The following is a 20,111-nucleotide window of genomic DNA, read 5'->3' on the forward strand; positions in this document are numbered from 1 at the left end:
GAATCTCCATTGATTTCAATTTGGGTGCTCGGATAGAGGCTTTTGGAGACAAAGAAAAATGCCTCTTTTTGCTTTAGTTCATATTTTTACTAAAAATACAGTTTTTAAAAGTCTAATGCCATTAGTTATTTACTTCAATTTCAATAGACGTCATAAATCTAAATATTAAAATCAATGACAACTTTTGCCGTGACAAAACTGAGTGTGCTATTTTGCCAGCTGGTGAATTCTAGTGGGTATTTTGGGAAGCCACTGGTCTTCAGAGTGTGGTGACCCAGGGATAGATAGTCCTTCTGCATTCAGCAGTGTAACTGTGTGCATGGATGACGTAGGAGCAGCAATTCAGGGTGTTGTGAAGTGGCCAAAGATTGGCTTTTGGACTTTTTATTAAAACATTTTGGAAGATGGGCTGGAAAGTACTCTAATATGACAAGCGGTGGTGAGTTGACAGATTTGATAATTTTGTATTGGATAAATAAATGCAAAATGTTTTTCAGTGGGAATTACCTATTTTCCAACTAGTAATATATATTCTTGTCACTAGTATTATTTGATCCGCAGAATCCTGACAAATCAAAAAACATTAGATTTAACTTTTTCAATTATGGCAACCCAGGAGGACTTCGTTTCTATGGCATGCTGGAGGATAGGGGCAAACCTTCTCAGCCTGCGACTGCCTCAAAGTACTCAGTGCAGAGAGAGTCTCTCCTTTCAACATGCTGCACTCAAAACGTTACATGGCAACGATTGTTATTATCTTGCTTTTGATCCCCAGAGTAACACCCGGCTGTAGAAATTATAAAGCTGCATTGTCTTTTGAGCGAGTGAACCTATCAATTTACTTGGGAGATATCAGAGCATTCTTGTGAAAATGAAATTATAAAATAAGCTTATTTAATTTAAAATTCCCAGAGCTCTTATTATTGCTTGCAATCGGATCAACTAGTACTCTTGTGTTTTTTAAAACTATTTGGTATGACCGCTCATGAGCTCAAATCTATTATTAGATTTTATAATAGTATAAATATGATTAGGAAGGAAGGGAACTTAAAAAAATAGTATACTGTACCTGAAGTTGATTTTAATTTTCAATATGAAATTTCCATGTTAGTTTTATCTTTCTCAATTAACAAATTTTAAATGATTGGATTAAATTGGCAGGAAGTCAGGAGGAACACTGGTATCTGGAAATTCTGGAAAGGGGAAGGATTACCTGCCCTACATGTAAGGCTGTTATGAGGAAGACGGTGGAAGGGCTGAAAAAACATATGGCAAACTGCAAAGAGGTGCCTATTAGTTTTACTATGTCACATGAATCCTTGGGGGTTGGGGTGGGAGAGAGAGTTACATTTATTTTGCAACAGACTGCTCAAAAATTCAACCTTTAATTGATGGATCCTAAATAATAAAATACAATTGCAGGCATTTTGTCTGGTTTGGTAAATGTAGTAGCTACCATTTGGAGCTAATAGTGTTTACAAAGATTGAAATTTAGTTGAAATCTTCATAAGATAGCAAAAGGAAATTATAACATTTATACAGACCAGATCCTTTCATTTGTCTTTTGCACAGTTCAACCATTGGCATTTTATTTTTTTCTCTTTAATACTATTCTTCCCTTTCTAATTCTTCCGACATCTGTCAAGAATATTGGAACCAGTATTTAATATAAAAATGGTACGACAGAAATGCAAGTTCATCAGCTACATAAACTTTCAGGGTGCTAATGGTATTGCTGCCACTTGGACTGCATGAGGCGAACAAGGGGAAAGACCATGTTGTGAAATCACCATTTTTCCATTTCCAAACCTCTTCATTCCCTACTTTTCCTGAAACTTCCATTTCCCTCTCATTCTGGTGTCTATTGGAAACTCGAGTGTTGTAGCAAACTATAAAACTATATCAGTTTCCTTCTGGAGTGCATGGTGCTAAACTGAGGGGCAATTACTTTCCACAGAGGGTAGTAGGTAAGTGGAGCGAGCTGCCAGAGGAAATGATAGAAGTGGATACAATTAAAACATTTAAAAGACATTCAGACAGATACATAGATAGGAAAGGCTTAGAAGGCCGTGGACCCAATGCAGGCAAATGTGATTCTCAGGTAGGCTAATCTAATCTCTGTAATAGTGTAGAACAGAGAGAGTGAGATCCCATTAAAAATATAAAAACTAATCGACAAATTGTCTTTTGTGCTGACTCATGTTAGAAAAACAACAAAACAGGCAGTACTAATTGTGATGATTAATAACAATAGGGTATACTTCAGACAATGAGAAAGTCAAATAATTTCTAATTAATTGCCTGTTATGGTTAAAATCTATTTGTCTGCTTAGCATTTGACAAATGCTATTGCTTAAAATAGTATTGAGAGGTTCTCTCTTTTAAAAATGGAAATTTGAAAAGTTATTTGCACAAAGAAAAATTATTTGCATAATTTACAATGAACTAATGTAACAAATCTGAGGTTCCATTCTAAGATAGACTCATTTTCTTTCAGGAACCCTTTGTATGCCAACACTGTGGAAAACAGTTAAAGTCTTTAGCTGGGCTCAAATATCATTTAATGGCAGACCATAATAACATGGTAAGACAGTTACAATCTAAGATGAATCTCTTTGTTTTGACAACACTGCTTAGAACTGGAAGGCTTTCCTATTTATTTTTCTCTGAAATCAAATTGCATTTGTGGGTTATGTTATGTTGCTGGACTTTCAGAAGGACACATCAAGTCAAACAGTTTCCATCAGTTCATATTCTGGATGTTGATCTGGTGGCAGGTGATTCATTTAGAACCTTTAATGCAAAGAAACAACAGAGCCTTGACCTTTGAAAATTTGTGCAATTTAGCCAAATTTGTAATTTAAAAAAAAATGTCAGTGTCATTAAAGCTTTGTCAGACTTTGTAGCTTATGGTAAATAGTCATCTTGCAATGAGTCTCATTGCATAGTTTTGGTATGGCAGTTTGCTGTTTGTATAGAAGTAATGTATATAAAAAAGACGAGAGCCTTTGCATATTGCACATTGATATATTTGCCAAAATAATCGATTCTGTTACTTTGAGTTCTTCACAAAATTATGTATACATTTCTATAAATGAATAAAATGTTCAAAACTGGTCTTGATAACTTTAAGAATGTAAGCTATAAGGAATGGACCATTTTGCTGGCTCTCGTACACGCTTTGCAATGAGTTTAAAGCAAATTGGTTATATAGAAATGTGTCAGGTGAGTGAAGAGTTTCTTTTACTCTGCCTCGTTGAGTCACCTGACATCTTAACTCATGTTTATATAGAGTCTGGAAACGGGCCATTTGGCCCAACTTGTCCATGTTGATCTAGATGCCCCTTCTAAGCCAGTCACATTTGCCTGTGTTTGGCCCATATCCCTCCAAACGTTCCTATGTTTCCTAATCTGATCTCTGGGTGTTTTGTAACCTCAAAACTTAGTAAGGCTGCCAGAATTAATTTCTGTAACAATCCTTTTGCCTACAAGGAGGATGAGAACGCTCTCTCTTTGTGAGCTGGGTTTTGGACTATCGTTCGAATGTGCTTCCATTCGATTAGTCTGCTGATTTTAGTTTAGAGATACAGCATGGAAACGGGGTCTTTGGCCCACCAAATCCACGCCAACCATCGATCACCCATTCACACTAGTTCTATGTTGTCCAACTTTCTCATTCACTCCCTACACTAGACAATTTACATAGGACAATTAACCTACAAACCCGCAAGACTTTGGGATATGGGAGGAAAGCGGAGCACCCAGAATAACCCCACGTGGTCACAGGAAGAATATGCAAACTCCACACAGACAGCACCCGAAGTCAGGATTGAACCCGAGTCTCTGCTGCTGTGAGGCAGCAGCTCTATCAGCTGTGCCACTGTGCTGTCTTGTATTCTACTGTGCTGCCCTGTATTCTACTCTAATCATTGTTGGAATGGTTTTAGAGCCAGAAACAGCTGGGATTCTTCCTGAATTATTGATCAGTATCAACAAAGTTTGCAAATATAAATATAAAAATTTAATAATATTTCATTTACGTTTTAGCCAATTTTGAAAGATGGTGATGTAGTTGATGAGCAGACTGATAGAGAAAGACTTCGAAAAGTTCTGAGGAGAATGGGAAGATTGAAGTGTCTCCGTGAGGTAAGGGTAGAAAATGTTGAATGCATTTATTGCTATTGACTTGTTAAAAGTCTAAGAAGTAAATGAAAGTACACTGAAAGGTTTACTCAAGGAATTACAGTTGTATCAAATAATATGAATTTTATGAAAGCAATCTTGAGATACAGTGGTTCAACTTTACCAATGGTCTTTTCCAATGTTAAAGTACTTAAGGATGGGTGACATTTCAGGTCAGGACCCTTCTTCAGCCTGAAGAAATGTCCCGGCCCAAAATGTCATCAATGCTTTTTCTCCAGAGATGTTGCCTGACCTGCAGAGTTACTCCAGCATTTTGCATCTATCTTTCGTATAAGCCAGCATCTACAGTTCTTTGTTTCTACATCTATATACAAAAACTCGTTTGTTTGTTTATTCCTGAACTACAGCCAAAACGGTACACGATAGAGCAACAATTTTAGGCCCACATTACCGTCATCCCTTTGGTGCTTATGGAAGAAGTTTCATTGAAATCGGTGTTATATTTTTTAAGTTATTCACATTTTAAAGTTTAAATCTATCTCCAACGGAAGGAGGGAGGGGGGGAGAGGATGGGGGCAGGATAAGGGGGGTGGAGGGGGGATGGGAGGGAGGGGGTAGAGGGGTGAAGGGGGAGGGGAGTATTTTCTTCACTGTAAATACAAGCTGTAAATATTTGTTTAGAACCTCGCTCATTTACACTGGAAATATTTGTTTTAAACCTTTTTTTCTACCTACCCCCCCCCCTCCCCTCTTTTTTTCAGGACTGTTCTGCTAGCTTTGCTAGTATAATGGGCTACCTCTATCATTTGAAGAAGTGTGGCAAGGAAGAATCGGAATTACTGAAACAATTATTTAATTGCCAACACTGTGGAAAGCTGTACAAGTCAAAGGCAGGCCTGGATTATCATTTGAAATCAGAACATGCACCGGTAACTCTTTCCACAAAATTTCTTCTCGGTCATGGATATTTGCCAGTTTTGGACTTGTCTTTCATTGTTAATGTCTCTCTTGCAATTATATTTTTGATACTAAATATGTTTCTTAAATACCTAACCATTATCATATCATATCATATATATACAGCCGGAAACAGGCCTTTTCGGCCCTCCAAGTCCGTGCCGCCCAGTGATCCCCGTACATTAACACTATCCTACACCCACTAGGGACAATTCTTTACATCTACCCAGCCAATTAACCTACATACCTGTACGTCTTTGGAGTGTGGGAGGAAACCGAAGATCTCGGAGAAAACCCACGCAGGTCACGGGGAGAACGTACAAACTCCTTACAGTGCAGCACCCGTAGTCAGGATCGAACCTGAGTCTCCGGCGCTGCATTCGCTGTAAAGCAGCAACTCTACCGCTGCGCTACCGTGCCGCCCATGGTTGTTTAGATTGATAGTGATTAGTAAAGATTATTTGAGGGGGTTTTTCCTCTTGTTTTCTTCCTGGGTGTTGGCTTTAGTGGATTGGTAGCACAAGATATCTTAAGCGCATAATTAATGCTGTGGTACAACACAAGTTCCCAGCTTCACCTGGACTGATGTTAGAAATGCTAAGGAGAGACACTCCTTTCACACCTCCCATCATTATTGCCTACTTAGTTCAGCAATGAGCAAAGATAACAGAGACTAATTTGCTTCATATTATTGATACCAAGTCCAACTGCTGGGAGCTTTGATTTCTTAGCTACATTGTATGATTATTGCAACTGTTAGAATCCAGAATCTTTGGTCAACCTTTGCATGATTTGCATCTTATTGACCAGTCTCCAGAAACTTCAGATGATGAGGCTGCTGATAAAGAAAGTGAACCAGAAGTGGAAAGAACATCCAGTGGACGAGTGCGAAGAAGCTCTGCAAAGTTGGCTGCATACCACCTGCATGAAATAGTAGCCGATGAACTTGCTCGGGAATCGCCTCGGAGGAAAATCCAACGTGACCTGGTACCAGATGATGATAAGGTGAAACGACATGGCATAGAGAAACGCCATCCTTGCAGCCACCCTGTTATGCCGTCTAAAAATTTAGAATGTTTCATTTTATCAAAATACATCATCCCTCTTGGGAATTATATTCACAGATCTCCAGAATATTAGCTCTTTGAGCCACGTGACTGTTCTGTATCACTGGAATGTGTGTGTTGACAAGCTACTGGTAAAAGAATGGAATTAGACAACCACTAAGAACTCTGAGCTGCAGTCAGATAAATAAATAATATTTCGCATTTCAAACCCATCCGATCATGACCAATTCAATTATGTTTTGAAATGAATGGGCATGATTTTATGAGGGTAGAAAGTTTGGTCTGCAAATGTTCCCTGTTTTTACGTATGTTCCAAAATTCCGATTAACATCGATACATTCAATGTACTCTAGTTTTAACTGTCATACTTTCATAATCAGTGAAATTTCTGAGCACAAAATTATACATGCTGTCTCCCAAAGTTGGTCTATTCACAATTTTTTTTTCCTAGTTATTTTTGTTAGAACAGAATTTTGATGAAAACATGTGAGAAGTTCATGGTCTGGCTCTCTGCATTAGAGATGTGTTATAGTATCATATATTTATTGAAATTTTGCTCCATTGCAAACAGGAAAATAATTCATCATCAAAACAAAGCATGCATCAGATATTTCATATTTAAAATGTGTGACTAAAGAGAGATTTTTACACCTACTTTGTAAACTTCTGTCTTTTCGTTAGTTAAAGTACACGAGGCCTGGTTTGCCTACATTCAGTCATGAAGTGCTTTGCAAGTGGAAGAATGAAATGAAAACCTATAAAAGAGTTCAATGTCCGAACAAGGTAAATACAGTAGCTACTTGTATATTTTAGAGTTGTCAAATTATGAAGAAATCACACCCTGGTTTCATCACTGTGGAAGAATGTAATCTCCTTCCCTCCCTCGCATCATTTCCAGCAGAAAAAAAAGCTCTGCCTCTCATTTCAATTAATCTTAATATGTTTACTAAAGATAAAACATTATTTTGGTGAAATAATAATAATAATAATAATAATAATAATATTCATTTATTGTCATTGCAACGAGTACAACGAAATTAAAAAATAGCCAATCCTGACGGTGCGTACAAACATATATGCAATAAATGCAAAAACAAATAAATACAATTATATTAAGTACAAAGATTTTTTAACAGTGTTGCGTAGTGCAGAAGGTAGTGTTCAGTTCTCGTATGGCCCTGGGGTAAAAACTGTTCTTAAGAATGTTTGTTCGGGATTTGATCGACCTGAAACGTCGACCAGAGGGCAGATGAACAAACAGACGGTGGCCGAGGTGGGATGGATCTTTTATTATTTTGCCTGCTCTACTGAGGCAGCGTAGGCTGAACAGGTGCTCCAGGGAGGGCAGTGAGCAGCCGATGATCTTCTGGGCCGTTGTGATGACCCTCTGAAGGGCCTTCCTGTCCTTTTCTGAGCAGCTGGCATACCATGTGGTTATACAGTATGCCAGCACACTCTCGATGGAGCAGCGATAGAAGGACATCATGAGCTTCTCCTGCAGGTTGGTTTTCCTGAGGATCCTCAGGAAGTGGAGTCTCTGCTGTGCCTTCTTTACTGTGGTGATGGTGTTGGTAGACCAGGTAAGATCCTCTGCGATGTGCGTACCCAGGAACCTGAAAGCGGGTACCCTTTCCACACAGACCCCATTGATGTGGAGTGGGTCGTATTCTACACTGGTTTTCCTGAAGTCAATTATAAGTTCCTTTGTTTTGGAGGAGTTCAGGATAAGATTGTTCACTGAACACCATGCTGCCAGCCTTTGGATTTCATCCCTATAGGCTGTCTCATCTCCCTCTGAGATGAGTCCAACCACAGTCGTGTCATCCGCGAACTTAATGATGGTGTTGGTGGGATGGGTGGGGGCGCAGTCGTGAGTGTAGAGGGAGTAAAGGATGGGGCTCAACACACAGCCCTGTTTCCAAGATGTACTCAACAATTATTTCTTTCACAGAATTTTACCCAGTCATCTCGTTGAACAACACATTCTGATTTAATGTTTTAAATCGGAATGAGTTACTATTCAAAATGAGTGCATACAAATAAAAGTTTAAATAGATTTGGAATTATTATGAGTCATGCCAACACAAGGGCTGCTTCATCGAGCAGTTCCTCAAAATACTTATTTTTCCTGGTAATTGTTTTATTTATTCATAATTGAGTATGTCATTTCTTTTATACAATTCATTTATAAATTTATGTGCTTTCTAACTACAAGTAAAATGAATGTTATTTGTAATATTTCCTGACAAACAAATAATGCAATATTAGATCAAAATGGATTCTGCTGAAAGAGCTGCTTTTCTTGGTAAGTTTGTTTGTTTTACGCTCAGATTTAATAATGGAATAGAGTGTAGCCAGGTTTGATTTATCTGCATCCCTAAACTTTTATTGAATGGAATTTCATGTTCCTATTATTTTTTTGCCCTTTTGCAGTATTTATTATGGCATAAGGCAATGCTGATCCATAGCTCTTACTTGATAATGAATGATCTTGGCAATATTGAGTGTGAATAAGTGCCAACACCTCTGAGTAACCAGCTCTAATTATGTGGCATCATCTTTATAAGTCTATTTGGTAGATCTGGTCTGCCATTGAGAATTTTAACATTCATTCTAATTTGAGAGAAATGTTATATGAAAATCTTTCACCCCTACCTTTTCTGATAACAAATTTAAAAACAACCCCTTGGACATAACATAGCATTATAATTCAGTTTTTAGTAATTCATTCATGTTGGGTGCTAGCTATCCTGGAGAAAGGCAAGCTGCTTCAATTCTACAGAATGTTATGTCAATTCCAAATATTTGAAGTTCAATGCGATGCACTAAGAATATATGATAAAGCATTAAGCCCTTGGATGGCGAATAAATCATTCAAGATCATGTGTTTGTGTGTTTAGTTGGTGTCCTTTGTGACTCCTCAGAGAAGAGGAGAGGGAGAGATTGAGGAGAAATGTGGTTGAATTTAGAATTGTTTCATCACCATCTAGTGACATGGAACATGGAAAGAGATTTTGTGAATAAACAGTCCCTTTACATGATCAACTAATAGTGAGCAAAAAATGAAGCTGCAAAAAAATAGCATTACGGATGCTAAATTTCTGGATTGAACTTTGTGTGTAGGTTAAGAATTTAATGCAGTCTAAAATTTGTATTTAATGCTTGTATTTTTTGTGCACACTATATTGCCTGTTTATTTTAATCTCAGAATTTATATTCTGTGGAACTGAAATGATCAAATCAGCAACATCACTTGCAATTGTATTTAATAACTAATCTCTCTTTAGGATTGTGCTTCTAATTATACCAGCGTATCAGGACTGAAGGCTCATCTTGGTTCTTGTACAAGGGTAAGTATAACTTTTACAAAAAAAAATAATACTTTATATTTAATATCCACTTTGGGCATTTAACCTTTTAGGATAGATGACCACCTCTCAAAAAGGTAAAGTGGAACACAGTCGAGTTGCTGCCTTACAGCGTCAGAGACCTGGGTTTGATCCTGAGTCCGGGTGCTGTCTGTATGGAGTTTGTATGTTCTCCCTGTGACTCCGTGGGTTTTTTCCAGGTGCTCTGGCTTCCTCCCACATTCCAAAGGCGTACAGGTTTGTAGGCTAATTGGCTTCTGTAAATTGTCCTTAGCGTGTAGGATAGAGCTAGTGTATGTGAGATTGCTGGTTGGTGCGGCTTGGTGGGCCGAAGGGCCCGTTTCCATGCTGTATCACTTTAATTAAAAAAAATATATATAATTTATTTTAAAAAGGATGTGGTCTAACGAACTTTAAGACTGAAGCTTGTTTTTACATCATCCTCAAGGTAGTTTTACAGGATTTGCATGGAAAGGGACTCAGCTGGCTCCAGGTTCTATGTTTTGAAAAGCAGGAGTAAGGATTCTGCCAGCATAGGTTACAGCAAATGATCTGCAGCACTTAACATGATAGACACTCAACATGACAGACACACACATCATGGCAAAAGTATGCTCGGACTGAGGGTTGTTAGGCACTGAATCTCATAGCCTCCCCATCCTTCTGTAGCTTTCGCTGCTCACTTGATGCCACCTCTGGCCTACTGATACTGCCTTCAACCTCACCAACCCACACTCCTCCCATGCTTTTTGCTGAGTTGCTGTCCTGTTCAGCTCAGAACCAGGACTGGATCTTTGGTTAGGACTGTCCCAATTGAATAGGATACATCCTTTAACTCAAAGAGAGACACAAATTGCTGGAATAACGTAGCGGGTCAGGCAGCATTCCTACATCCAGACCTCCCTTTCGCTCCAAATCTCATCCTTTAGGGATAGAGCAGACTATTCTATATCCTCTGCTAAAGGTTCAATTCCATACCTGCCCTATTTAAACTCGCTGTTCCTTGAATTCCCATTTTCTTTCGACATCCCATCTAGTTCAGTCTCACTCTTCATTCCTTCCAAAGAGTGTGTGATTACTAGAGCTCATTTTATTTTGCTGCTCCTCATGCCTCAGACCCCCCCCCCCCCCCCCTGCTCCCCTCCACCCTGCAGGGTCTGGGAAGATGCTGAAAGCAAAAATCAAAGTGCTGGATGAACTCAGTGAGTCAGGCAGCATCTGTGGAGGGAATGAACCGATGATGTTTTGGGGTGATGCCCTTCAGAATGATGGAGGGGGAGGGGAGTGAAGCCTTACAAATGATAGGTGGATACAGGTAAGGGGAGCTGACCAGCAGATGGGTGGGAGTGAGTGTCAAAGGCTGGATGTGAAAAAGCGACAAGAGGGTGTCAGATATGGGAAAAAAAAGTAATGTGGAATCTAAAGGCGGAGGAAGAGATATGGTTAGAATAGTATGGGGGGAAATCAAGGGAAATATTGGACTTGGGGATGAGTGTACAGAGGAGGGGAAAGAAATAGAGTGATTATGGTAGTGGTCGATCATGGGAGAAATATGTACGGTGTGATGGTGGGTAGTAGCGGTATTAATTGAAATTGGAGAATTTAATGTTCATACTGTTGAATTGCAAGCTACCAAAACAGAATACGAGTTGCTGTTCTTCTAGTTTGCCTGTGGCCTCAATCTGGTAAGGGAGAAGGCCCAGGACAGTAAGAAGGGGAGTAAAAATACAAAGCTACCAGAGCACCAGCCTGACTTGGCAAGCCTTTGGTGGAACGATTGCTTAGTCTACATTTAGTCTCACTGATGTAAAGGATGTGACATCAGGAGCACTGAAATGAAAAGATGACGTTGGAAAATGTGCACGTGAACCTTTTTCTCATCTGGAAAGGCAGCTGGGATCCTTGGATGAAAGTGAGAGAGGAGATATAAGGATAGTATTACATCTGCAGTTGCAGGGGAAGGCACCTGGGAAAGGGCTGAGTTGGGTGAGAAGGGATAAGCCCTTCTCCCAGTGAGTTGAGAAAGTTTTGACCAGATTGATTCCTGGGATGGCAGGACTTTCATATGAAGACTGGATAGACTCGGCTTGTACTCGCTGGAATTTAGAAGATTGAGGGGGGACCTTATAGAAACTTACAAAATTCTTAAAGGATTGGACAGGCTAGATGCAGGAAGATTGTTCCCGATGTTGGGGAAGTCCAAAACATGGGGTCACAGCTTAAGGATAAGGGGGAAGTCTTTTAGGACCGAGATGAGAATGTTTTTTTTCACACAGAGTGGTGAATCTGTGGAATTCTCTGCCACAGAAGGTAGTTGAGGCCAGTTCATTGGCTATATTTAAGAGGGAGTTAGATATGGCCCTTGTGGCTTAAGGGATCAGGGGGTATGGAGAGAAGGCAGGTACAGGATACTGAGTTGGATGATCAGCCATGATCATATTGAATGGCGGTGCAGGCTCGAAGGGCCGAATGGCCTACTCCTGCACCTATTTTCTATGTTTTAAATCTCCCCCATCCCCAAATCCAGTGTGCACACTTCTTCCATCTCCCAAGACCCTGGTTATCCTGCTTTCCCCTCCTCCGAATGCCCATGCCCTCCCTCTACCTTTACATTTCACACCTCTTATTTCCTTATGTGATGCCCTATTGTGTCTTTTTCACTACTAGCAAGTTACTCCGCACTTCTGCCAATCACCCCCTCACCTGCATGTACCTATCACTTGCCTGGCTTTGTCTCGCCCCCACATCTCTTTTCCAGCTTTCTTCCCCTACTCCCATCAGTCTAAAGAAGCGTTCCGACCAAAATGTTATTTGTCAGTTCCTCCATGGATGCTGCCTGACCTGTTGAATTCCTCCTGCTGAATTCCTCCAACAGATTGTGTTTTGCTCAAGATTCCAGCATTTGTAGTTTGTCTTCAGATATTGACGGCAAGTGCTTGCTGGGGCTCAGTAATTGCTGTGTCTCTCAATCTGTTTGGAACTGGGATTGGATTTTTCTGGCCTGGGAATGTCCTATTCAATTTATTTATGATGTCTCCAATATAGCATCCAAAATCTGAGTTTAGTAATGAAGTCAAATCTCACCTACTTCTCACCACCTGATGTTTTTAAAATTAACCTGCTAGTTCAGTGCAAGAGCACCTAACTTGCATCTCCATTTTCTTCATAACTTTGACAAGCCATTTTTATCAATACCTTCCAGAGAATGTTAGGTTATGTTTTTCCTATTGTGAGATATGGCTCATGTTTTAACTGTATAAAAGCCCTAATATCATGTCTATTCTGAAAATAGGGGAAACTTCTGCCAGATGACATGATTTGTTATCTGATATGTGCCTGGGGAATGAACAACAGTGACATTTTTGGTTCAAATCCAAATTTTACCTCAAAGATGTTATTACTTGTTTATTTTCCTGATATTTTTATTGTTTAATTTCCCTGAATCACTAATTCTAGCTGAATTGTACTACAAAGGTAAAAAATTCTAGGTGTTGTCAATGTTGTTTACAATACTCCGAACCCAGCAAAAGAGAAGTTCAAGGGAACAAATGTTTCTCACCTTTTATGTAGAATGGATCATGTGGGTGGCATAGTTTGTGCTTAAGGAGAATTAATACTGTCAGTATTATTACTTATTTAATAAAAGGAAAAAGGCAAATAATGCTGAGCAAATTGTCAGTGTGGACAATAAAGATCTCTTGGTATTCCAAGATGCTTGAAGGGATACCAAAATCAGAATTAAGATGTGGACTGAAGATTTAGAAAGAATTAAGACATGGGCCTGTCCCACTTAGGAGATTTCAAGGCGACTGCTGGCGACTAGGCTGTCGCCGACAGTTCGTGGGCATGATCGTGAGGAGTCTTCCAAGAATCGTAGTGGATCTCAACACTTCGCTGAGAAATCAACTGGAATGAAATTTCTCAGCGACAGCTGGCTTCTCGCCAGGTATCGTTGCTTATTGCGGGCGCTGTCGCATGCTGTCCCCAGGTTTGCTAGGTTGTCTTAGATGCATTTAGAAGCACGTAATATTAAATTAAGTAGTCATTTTAAGATACCATAAAATACTTGTGTTTAATCAATTTATTTACCGTCAGGACATTTGACATGTAGATTGGAGGCGACAGTTTGATGGTCAGGTAAGCGTGGGAATTTTCGCGATGTTTATGGCCATCAGCGGTGACATTTAAAGTGGGCTCCCAACCCAGATATGCAACCCAGAAACCAGATATGCATCTCCCGTACATTTTCAAAGAATGCCCACACTCATCACAATAATCCATTTAACCACTTTTAAAATTAAATTTCTTAATACTGCTATTAGTAAACTGGAAGTCAATCCAGTTACCTTGTTACTGTGAAGCTTGGTTTTCAAGTAACCGGGGCAAGATGTTATATTTCAAAACACTCAAGTATTTACCAATTTGTCAGTGATTTCAGTGAAAATTAGGACACCGGAGAAGCATTGACAGCGTAAGAATTTTGCGATGTTTCCGAAGTCGGTGTAATCTCGACCTGACTCGGCATTGTCGTCGGGTAAAAGAAAATTTTGGCGACTTTGAGTCCCCGGCAATCACCTAAAAAATCACCTAAGTGGGACAGGCCCTATACTGAGAGGCGTGTGAGCTGTTATGCAAATTATACTTTTTGATGAGGGTTGAGTTGAGTGCAGGGGCCAATAAAATGGCCTTTCACCTATAGTTACACCCTTGAAGCATGAACCTGGTGTTTGGGTAGTTGATGTGGCTGCAAACCAGTTAAATCATAATATATATATCATCATAATCGTAATTTATTAGCCAAGTATGTTTTGCAACATACGAGGAATTTGGTTTGCCATAATCATACAAAAAGAGCAACAAGACACACAACTACATAAAAAATTAACATAAACATCCACCACAACAGCTCCTCCACATTCCCCATTGTGATGGAAGGCAGTAAAGTCTTGTCTTCTTTCCTCCTTTCCTCCCGCGGTCAGGGGAGTCGAACCAGCCGGCAATCGAACTCCCACGTTGGGGCGGTTTAAGCTCCCGCATCTGGACGGTTGAAACTCCTGCGACTTGGAGTTCCCCAAATCGGTCCCTAAGCAGGGACCGCGAGCTTCGTGATGTTAAAGTCCGCCGCTCCCGCAGGTTGGAGCACCAAAGGCGATACAACACAGAAAAAGTTGCATCTCTGTCAAGGAAAGAGATTTAAAAAAGTTTCTCCCACAAATACAAAAACTAAAGATAAGCTAAAACATACATTTTACAACAAACTAAAAACACAAAGAATGAAAAAGACAAAGACAGACCGTTGGCGAGGCAGCCATCGTGTGGCGCCACCTGGCTGGTGTGCAGAAAATCATACTGCCATGATTCAGTCATCACACTTCTCAAAGATTGTTTACTGAGATATTACACACTATTAAAACTTATTCTATATTAAGGTAGAATGTGGGAGATACTGGCCTTGTATTTGCCTGATGTTTCACGCAAGGCCAACAATGTTTAACTTATATTCTGCGCAGACCTAGAAAAAAAGTAATTTGGGAGTTACTCATTTTGGGAGCTAGGGCTCAGTTATTTAATGAGAAAAATAGAGGAACATTTATGCTGAAATAGGAAACATTCCATTCCTAACAATCTTGATAATGTGGGGAGGATATTTCCACGAATGGGAGAGTCTCGGACCAGGGGCCATAGCCTCAGAATGAAAGGATGTGCCTTTAGAAAGGAGATGAGGAGGAATTTCTTTGGTCAGAGATTGGTAAATTTGAGGAATTCATTGCCACAGACGGCTGTGAAGGCCAAGTCAATGGATATATTTACGGTGGCGATTGACAGATTCTTGATTAGTAAGGGTGTCGGGGGTTATGGGGCGCAGGCAGGAGAATGGGGTTGAAAGGGAACAATAGATCAGCCATGTTTGAATGGTGGAGTAGACTTGATGGGCCGAATGGCCTAATTCTGCTCCTAGAACTTATGAACAATCCGCACTGTCAAAACTACGGCTGATTTTTTTAAATTTAAAAACATTTAAAAAGCAAGCTGCAGGAGGAATTTGGCAGGTCAAACAACTGCAGAGGCGAAGGGGCGATCAAAGTTTCAGGTTAAGAACCAGCTTTGTTAACAACTATGTGATTTTGTTTTTATAAACCTAGGGGGATTATGTGGCTGGAAAGTACAAGTGCCTGATATGTGAAAAAGAATTCAGCTCTGAGAGTGGAGTAAAGTATCATATTAACAACGTACACTTTGAGGTATAAAGAACTTATCATAGTCTGATTTGTCTTGATAACGAGAATTTTCTTATCCAACTTTTCAATTTCTCAAGAGCCCAGGAACTTGATTAAAAATTGTTTCCTGTAATAAAACAACTTTGTGCAAAGTCCACTACAGTTCATTTTGTTTAAATGTTGTTAAAGTAGTTGTAAAATTGCTGTATGGAATGCAAAGAGGAGTTTTCTTTTTCCTTCCCTTTGGGACTAAGTGATAGAACTGAATATACACTCAATGTTCAACCATGTTTGAATTCATGTTCTGAAGTAAAATACTGCAGTAGTTGGAAATTTGAACAAGAACGCGAGAAACGGTAAAAATGGCCCAGCTGGACGCTAGGATGTGAAGAGCCACTAGGATTGAATGAATGATACTTTCTACCTATCTGGCCAAGGCAAATCAGGCATGAGATGACTCTGGGAGGTCATTCCAGTCAATACTGTCCCGACATTTCAGTATTTTTCAGTGTAACTGGTAAAGCTTTATCATGTGTAAGCAGGAACTGCAGATGCTGGTTTAAACGGAAGATAGACACATAAAGCTCGAGTAACTCAGCGGGACAGGTGCATCTCTGGAGTGGAGGGATGGGTGACGTTTTGGACCAAGACCCTTCTTCAGACTCTGAAGAGTCTGAAGCTTTACCATGTAATAGGTTAAGCAATAACAGTTAAAATCGTTGAGCAGCTGTACCAATTTTGAAATCTCATTGACCTGAACCAAGTAGTTATTCTTCTGTTTAAACTGCTAAATCCATGCAGATTGCACTGTATTTTATCCATTTAACTAGCCACAGATTCTCAATACTTGAACAACTAGGTGAAATACAGCCTATGGCTCCATTCAAATATTGATTCCATGGCACCAGTGCAATGCTATGGACTGGGCTCCAAAAAGGGTGCACAGACTTCCATGGATTGCATTTATGGTGCTCAGCAGGTAAATTTCCAGGTCAGTGGAGTGAGTCCATTGAAAGCAATGGGGGAATAGAAGTTGCATACAGCACAGGAACATGCCCTTCTGCCCATAATGTCTTTGTGCCAAACATGATGCCAAGACCAACCCTTATCTGCCTACACATAATCCATATCCCACCATTCACTTCGTATCCATGTGCTTGATCTAAAAATATCTGAAATGTCATTATCGTATCTGCTTCCAGCACGACCCCCCAGCAGCATATTCCAGGCACTCCGTGCCCTCTTGTGTGTAAAAGAAAACTTCCCTCGCACATCTTTTAAACTGCCCTCTCACCTTACAGCTATGCCATCTAAATTTGATATTTCCATCCTGAGGGGAAAAAAGGTTCTGAATGTCTACCCTATCTATACCCCTCATAATTGTACATACTTCTATCAGATCTCCCCACAACCCCCAGTGTTCCAGAGAAAACAATCTAAGTCTGTCCAAACTCTCTCTGTCGCTAATATCCTCTAATCCTGGCATCTTTCTGTTAAACCTCCTTTGCACCCTTTCCAAAGTCTCCACATCCTTCCAGTGATGGGGCGGACAGAATTACACACTCCAAATGCAGCATAACCTAAGTTGATTAGTTGATCTATATCCTGCTGTACACTTTGACAGTCTTCCCCACAGTCTACAACCACAGCAGGACTGGATAATATGCAAATTTAAAAGTTGTTCAAACAAAATGTAGGTAGACGTTATTTTTTTAAATTTGACTTAAGTTCAGTGAATTTAATTGTTTTAGTTATGTGCAATTTGTAATGTTTTAACTTTTAAGGAACTTAATTTTACCTTTTAAATGTGTTTTATTTTTTATAATGCTTCTTTGTTTGGAATTAAAATTCAAGCTTAGACCACCTTGTGTCTGAATGCAAGGCCCCATGTCCTGTCAAAGCCATCCGGATGAATTTGACATTTGTGCTCAGAGAGGCTCTGCTCTACCTTAAACATCTTTGATCAGCTGAGTAATGGGTTCCCAGTGGAAAATTATGCCCGAGATTGCTGAAGACAGAGTACCCTCCAGTGATAGATGGAGAGTCAGTGACAGATTGCAACCACCCCCACCCACCTTAGAAGTGTTTAGCTTCTCAAACTTGGTGCCTGAACTGCTGAGTATTTGCAGCTTTACCATTTTAATTCCTGGGTGCCTGAGCACTATGAATTCATGGTTTGAGTAATTCCTTCAAATGTGTATCTAAAACATGAACATTATATCATTAGAAAGAATGCGAATTATGATTTAATTTGACATTTTCATATGAATCTCTTTGGCGTTCTCTTAAATTGCAGGAGGACATTAATCATTTATCTTATTGTATCTTAAAGATGTAATTATCTTGTGAATTAATTTATTATTTATGATGATTAGTAAATTAATGTTTACTTGTCACATTTTGCTGTTTTATTTTTACAGGACTGGTTTCTTCCTACTTCCAAAGCAGCTAAAGAATTCAAACCCTTGGTGAAAGTAACTAAGAAACCTACATCAAACAAGAAAAAATCATCTGCAAAAGTTGGTAAAAAACAAAAAGCCCAAATAAAATCTGTGAATGAAGTTTGCCTCCTTAAAAAGATCCACGATCCATCAAAAGAGTGCGATCAGTACAGATTCACCGATAGTGAGGAAGACCAGGATGAACAAGAAAATGTGGGGAGCTGGCGCCTTAAAAGACCAAGTGCAAAAGCTGAATTAAAAACTGATGCTTCCAGGAAATAAACAATGCTGGAAATTAAGATACTGAACAGTTTATGTAGCTTTTATTCAGTAAAAATAAACAGTGGGTATTGATTAAAACATTGTAACAGTCCTTTAGATATAATTTGGTTCATTTTGTCTACAAGATCTTTTTAATTTATAAATTACGCCTTCATCACGATGTATAATTGGATATAAGCAATTAGATTGCACCAGGTCAGTTTTTAGGTACAAGATTGGAAAAGATAAGAAAATGTTTCCAGGTTGTAAACTTGGATATAGTAAACAGTGTCGATGTGGCTTTGCGCAAAGTAGATTTCCTCCACGGATGTCCTTAATAGTTGTAGTTTAATGTCCATGTGATTGGATTATAGTGCTATTTTTTGAAAGGGAAGAAAATTATTGCTAGGGCATCTTCACCTTGTATAATTATGAACAAAGTCTGTTGGTTAAAAAAAAAACACTTTTGGTTACTGCATTTGTCCACTCTTGGCTTAGGAGGAGCTAATAGTTACTAGGTGCTGTGTATTATTAATGATAGGGTTATTTTATAAATGTTTTAGACTGCTGCTTTGTGCAAGAAAAAAACTTCAGGCTAGATATTCCAGTTTGTCTGAACACCACTTATGTCAGCAGAGTTGGGGTGAGGAGTGGGGATGGGTTGATACAAGAACAATGGGAGAAATTTGTGTTTATTCATTAGCGCTGAGCATGTGCAAGGGCATCGGACCTCCCCATATGGCTCCAAATGTGGTGAATGTGTCAAGGCGAGTACAACTAATGCATTCAAATGCGTTTAACGCTACTGACCAAAGCCAGATTTCTCACCAACATCCCTGTTTAATAAAAAATCTTTTTGTGATAAATTTTACATTTTAGAAATGTCTTGCAGTGGCTAGTTACTAAATTGTGCTCATTATAATGCCTTAAATCTTCAGGGCTCATGATTTAAGAAATAGTAACTTGTAAGAAAAATTTCTTTTTGACATTTTCTATGAGGAAATTATAGTAGTTTTGTTGGGTCAATGGTGACGTTCCAAAAAGCAAGAAAATATTGCAAATTAGTTTGAAAGCTATAACACATACACTATAAATACTCTAATTTGGCCTTTATCCATTTGTTATTTACGAAGGTATGTAATTACCAATAGTACAATATCCATTTTATTCCACTTGACATGTATACCTCAAACTTAAATAATGAAGAATAAAACTTGTTATTTCACTGTTTTCTGCTGTTACTAGAATGTAAAATTGAAACGCATCCTTTTAAAAAACAAAAAACTGCAGAAGTTACAATTTACTGTGTTTAATATTGAACACAATGATAATTTGAGCTAGTGTCCTGAGGAATCTTCTATAAAATAGTTATTTGGTTCACAAATAATTCTTTGAGTAGTGATGACATTAATTAATTTTAATGTGAAATTTATCACTTCACAGGGTAAAGCAGGTGTTTTTTTAGTAGAACTCCAATTACTAGATTCTCACTTTTAGTGTTAGTTTTAGAAAAAAAAATAATGTTGTTAAACTTGCTTTAAAAATGGATCTTTAACGTATGTTTTTCCAGTGCCAAAATAAATATAGCTCATTGCCTTGATATTTCCTTAATCACTTCAATGGTTGTATACTTTTTCATCAGGAGGGGACCTCATT

At 39.0% G+C, this 20,111-nt stretch overlaps 1 protein-coding gene across 2 annotated transcripts in view; it reads left to right on the forward strand.

Moving 5' to 3' along the window:
* Positions 1–19,685, forward strand: part of znf512 (zinc finger protein 512) — a 39,486-nt gene extending 19,801 nt beyond the window's left edge. The window contains exons 8-16 of one of the 2 annotated variants that reach the window (XM_078399410.1): positions 1,162–1,286; positions 2,498–2,584; positions 4,048–4,146; positions 4,905–5,072; positions 5,911–6,105; positions 6,849–6,950; positions 9,455–9,517; positions 15,679–15,777; positions 18,174–19,685. In XM_078399410.1, the coding sequence (XP_078255536.1) occupies positions 1,162–1,286; positions 2,498–2,584; positions 4,048–4,146; positions 4,905–5,072; positions 5,911–6,105; positions 6,849–6,950; positions 9,455–9,517; positions 15,679–15,777; positions 18,174–18,476 (1,241 nt within the window). In that variant the 3' untranslated portion in view covers positions 18,477–19,685. The remainder of the gene's footprint in view (positions 1–1,161; positions 1,287–2,497; positions 2,585–4,047; positions 4,147–4,904; positions 5,073–5,910; positions 6,106–6,848; positions 6,951–9,454; positions 9,518–15,678; positions 15,778–18,173) is intronic. The other variant, XM_078399411.1, reaches the window with a different exon arrangement.
* The last annotated feature ends 426 nt before the right edge of the window (positions 19,686–20,111 follow it).

The sequence above is a fragment of the Rhinoraja longicauda genome, chromosome 5, assembly GCF_053455715.1.
Source record: "Rhinoraja longicauda isolate Sanriku21f chromosome 5, sRhiLon1.1, whole genome shotgun sequence".
Classification (NCBI taxonomy): domain Eukaryota; kingdom Metazoa; phylum Chordata; class Chondrichthyes; order Rajiformes; family Arhynchobatidae; genus Rhinoraja; species Rhinoraja longicauda.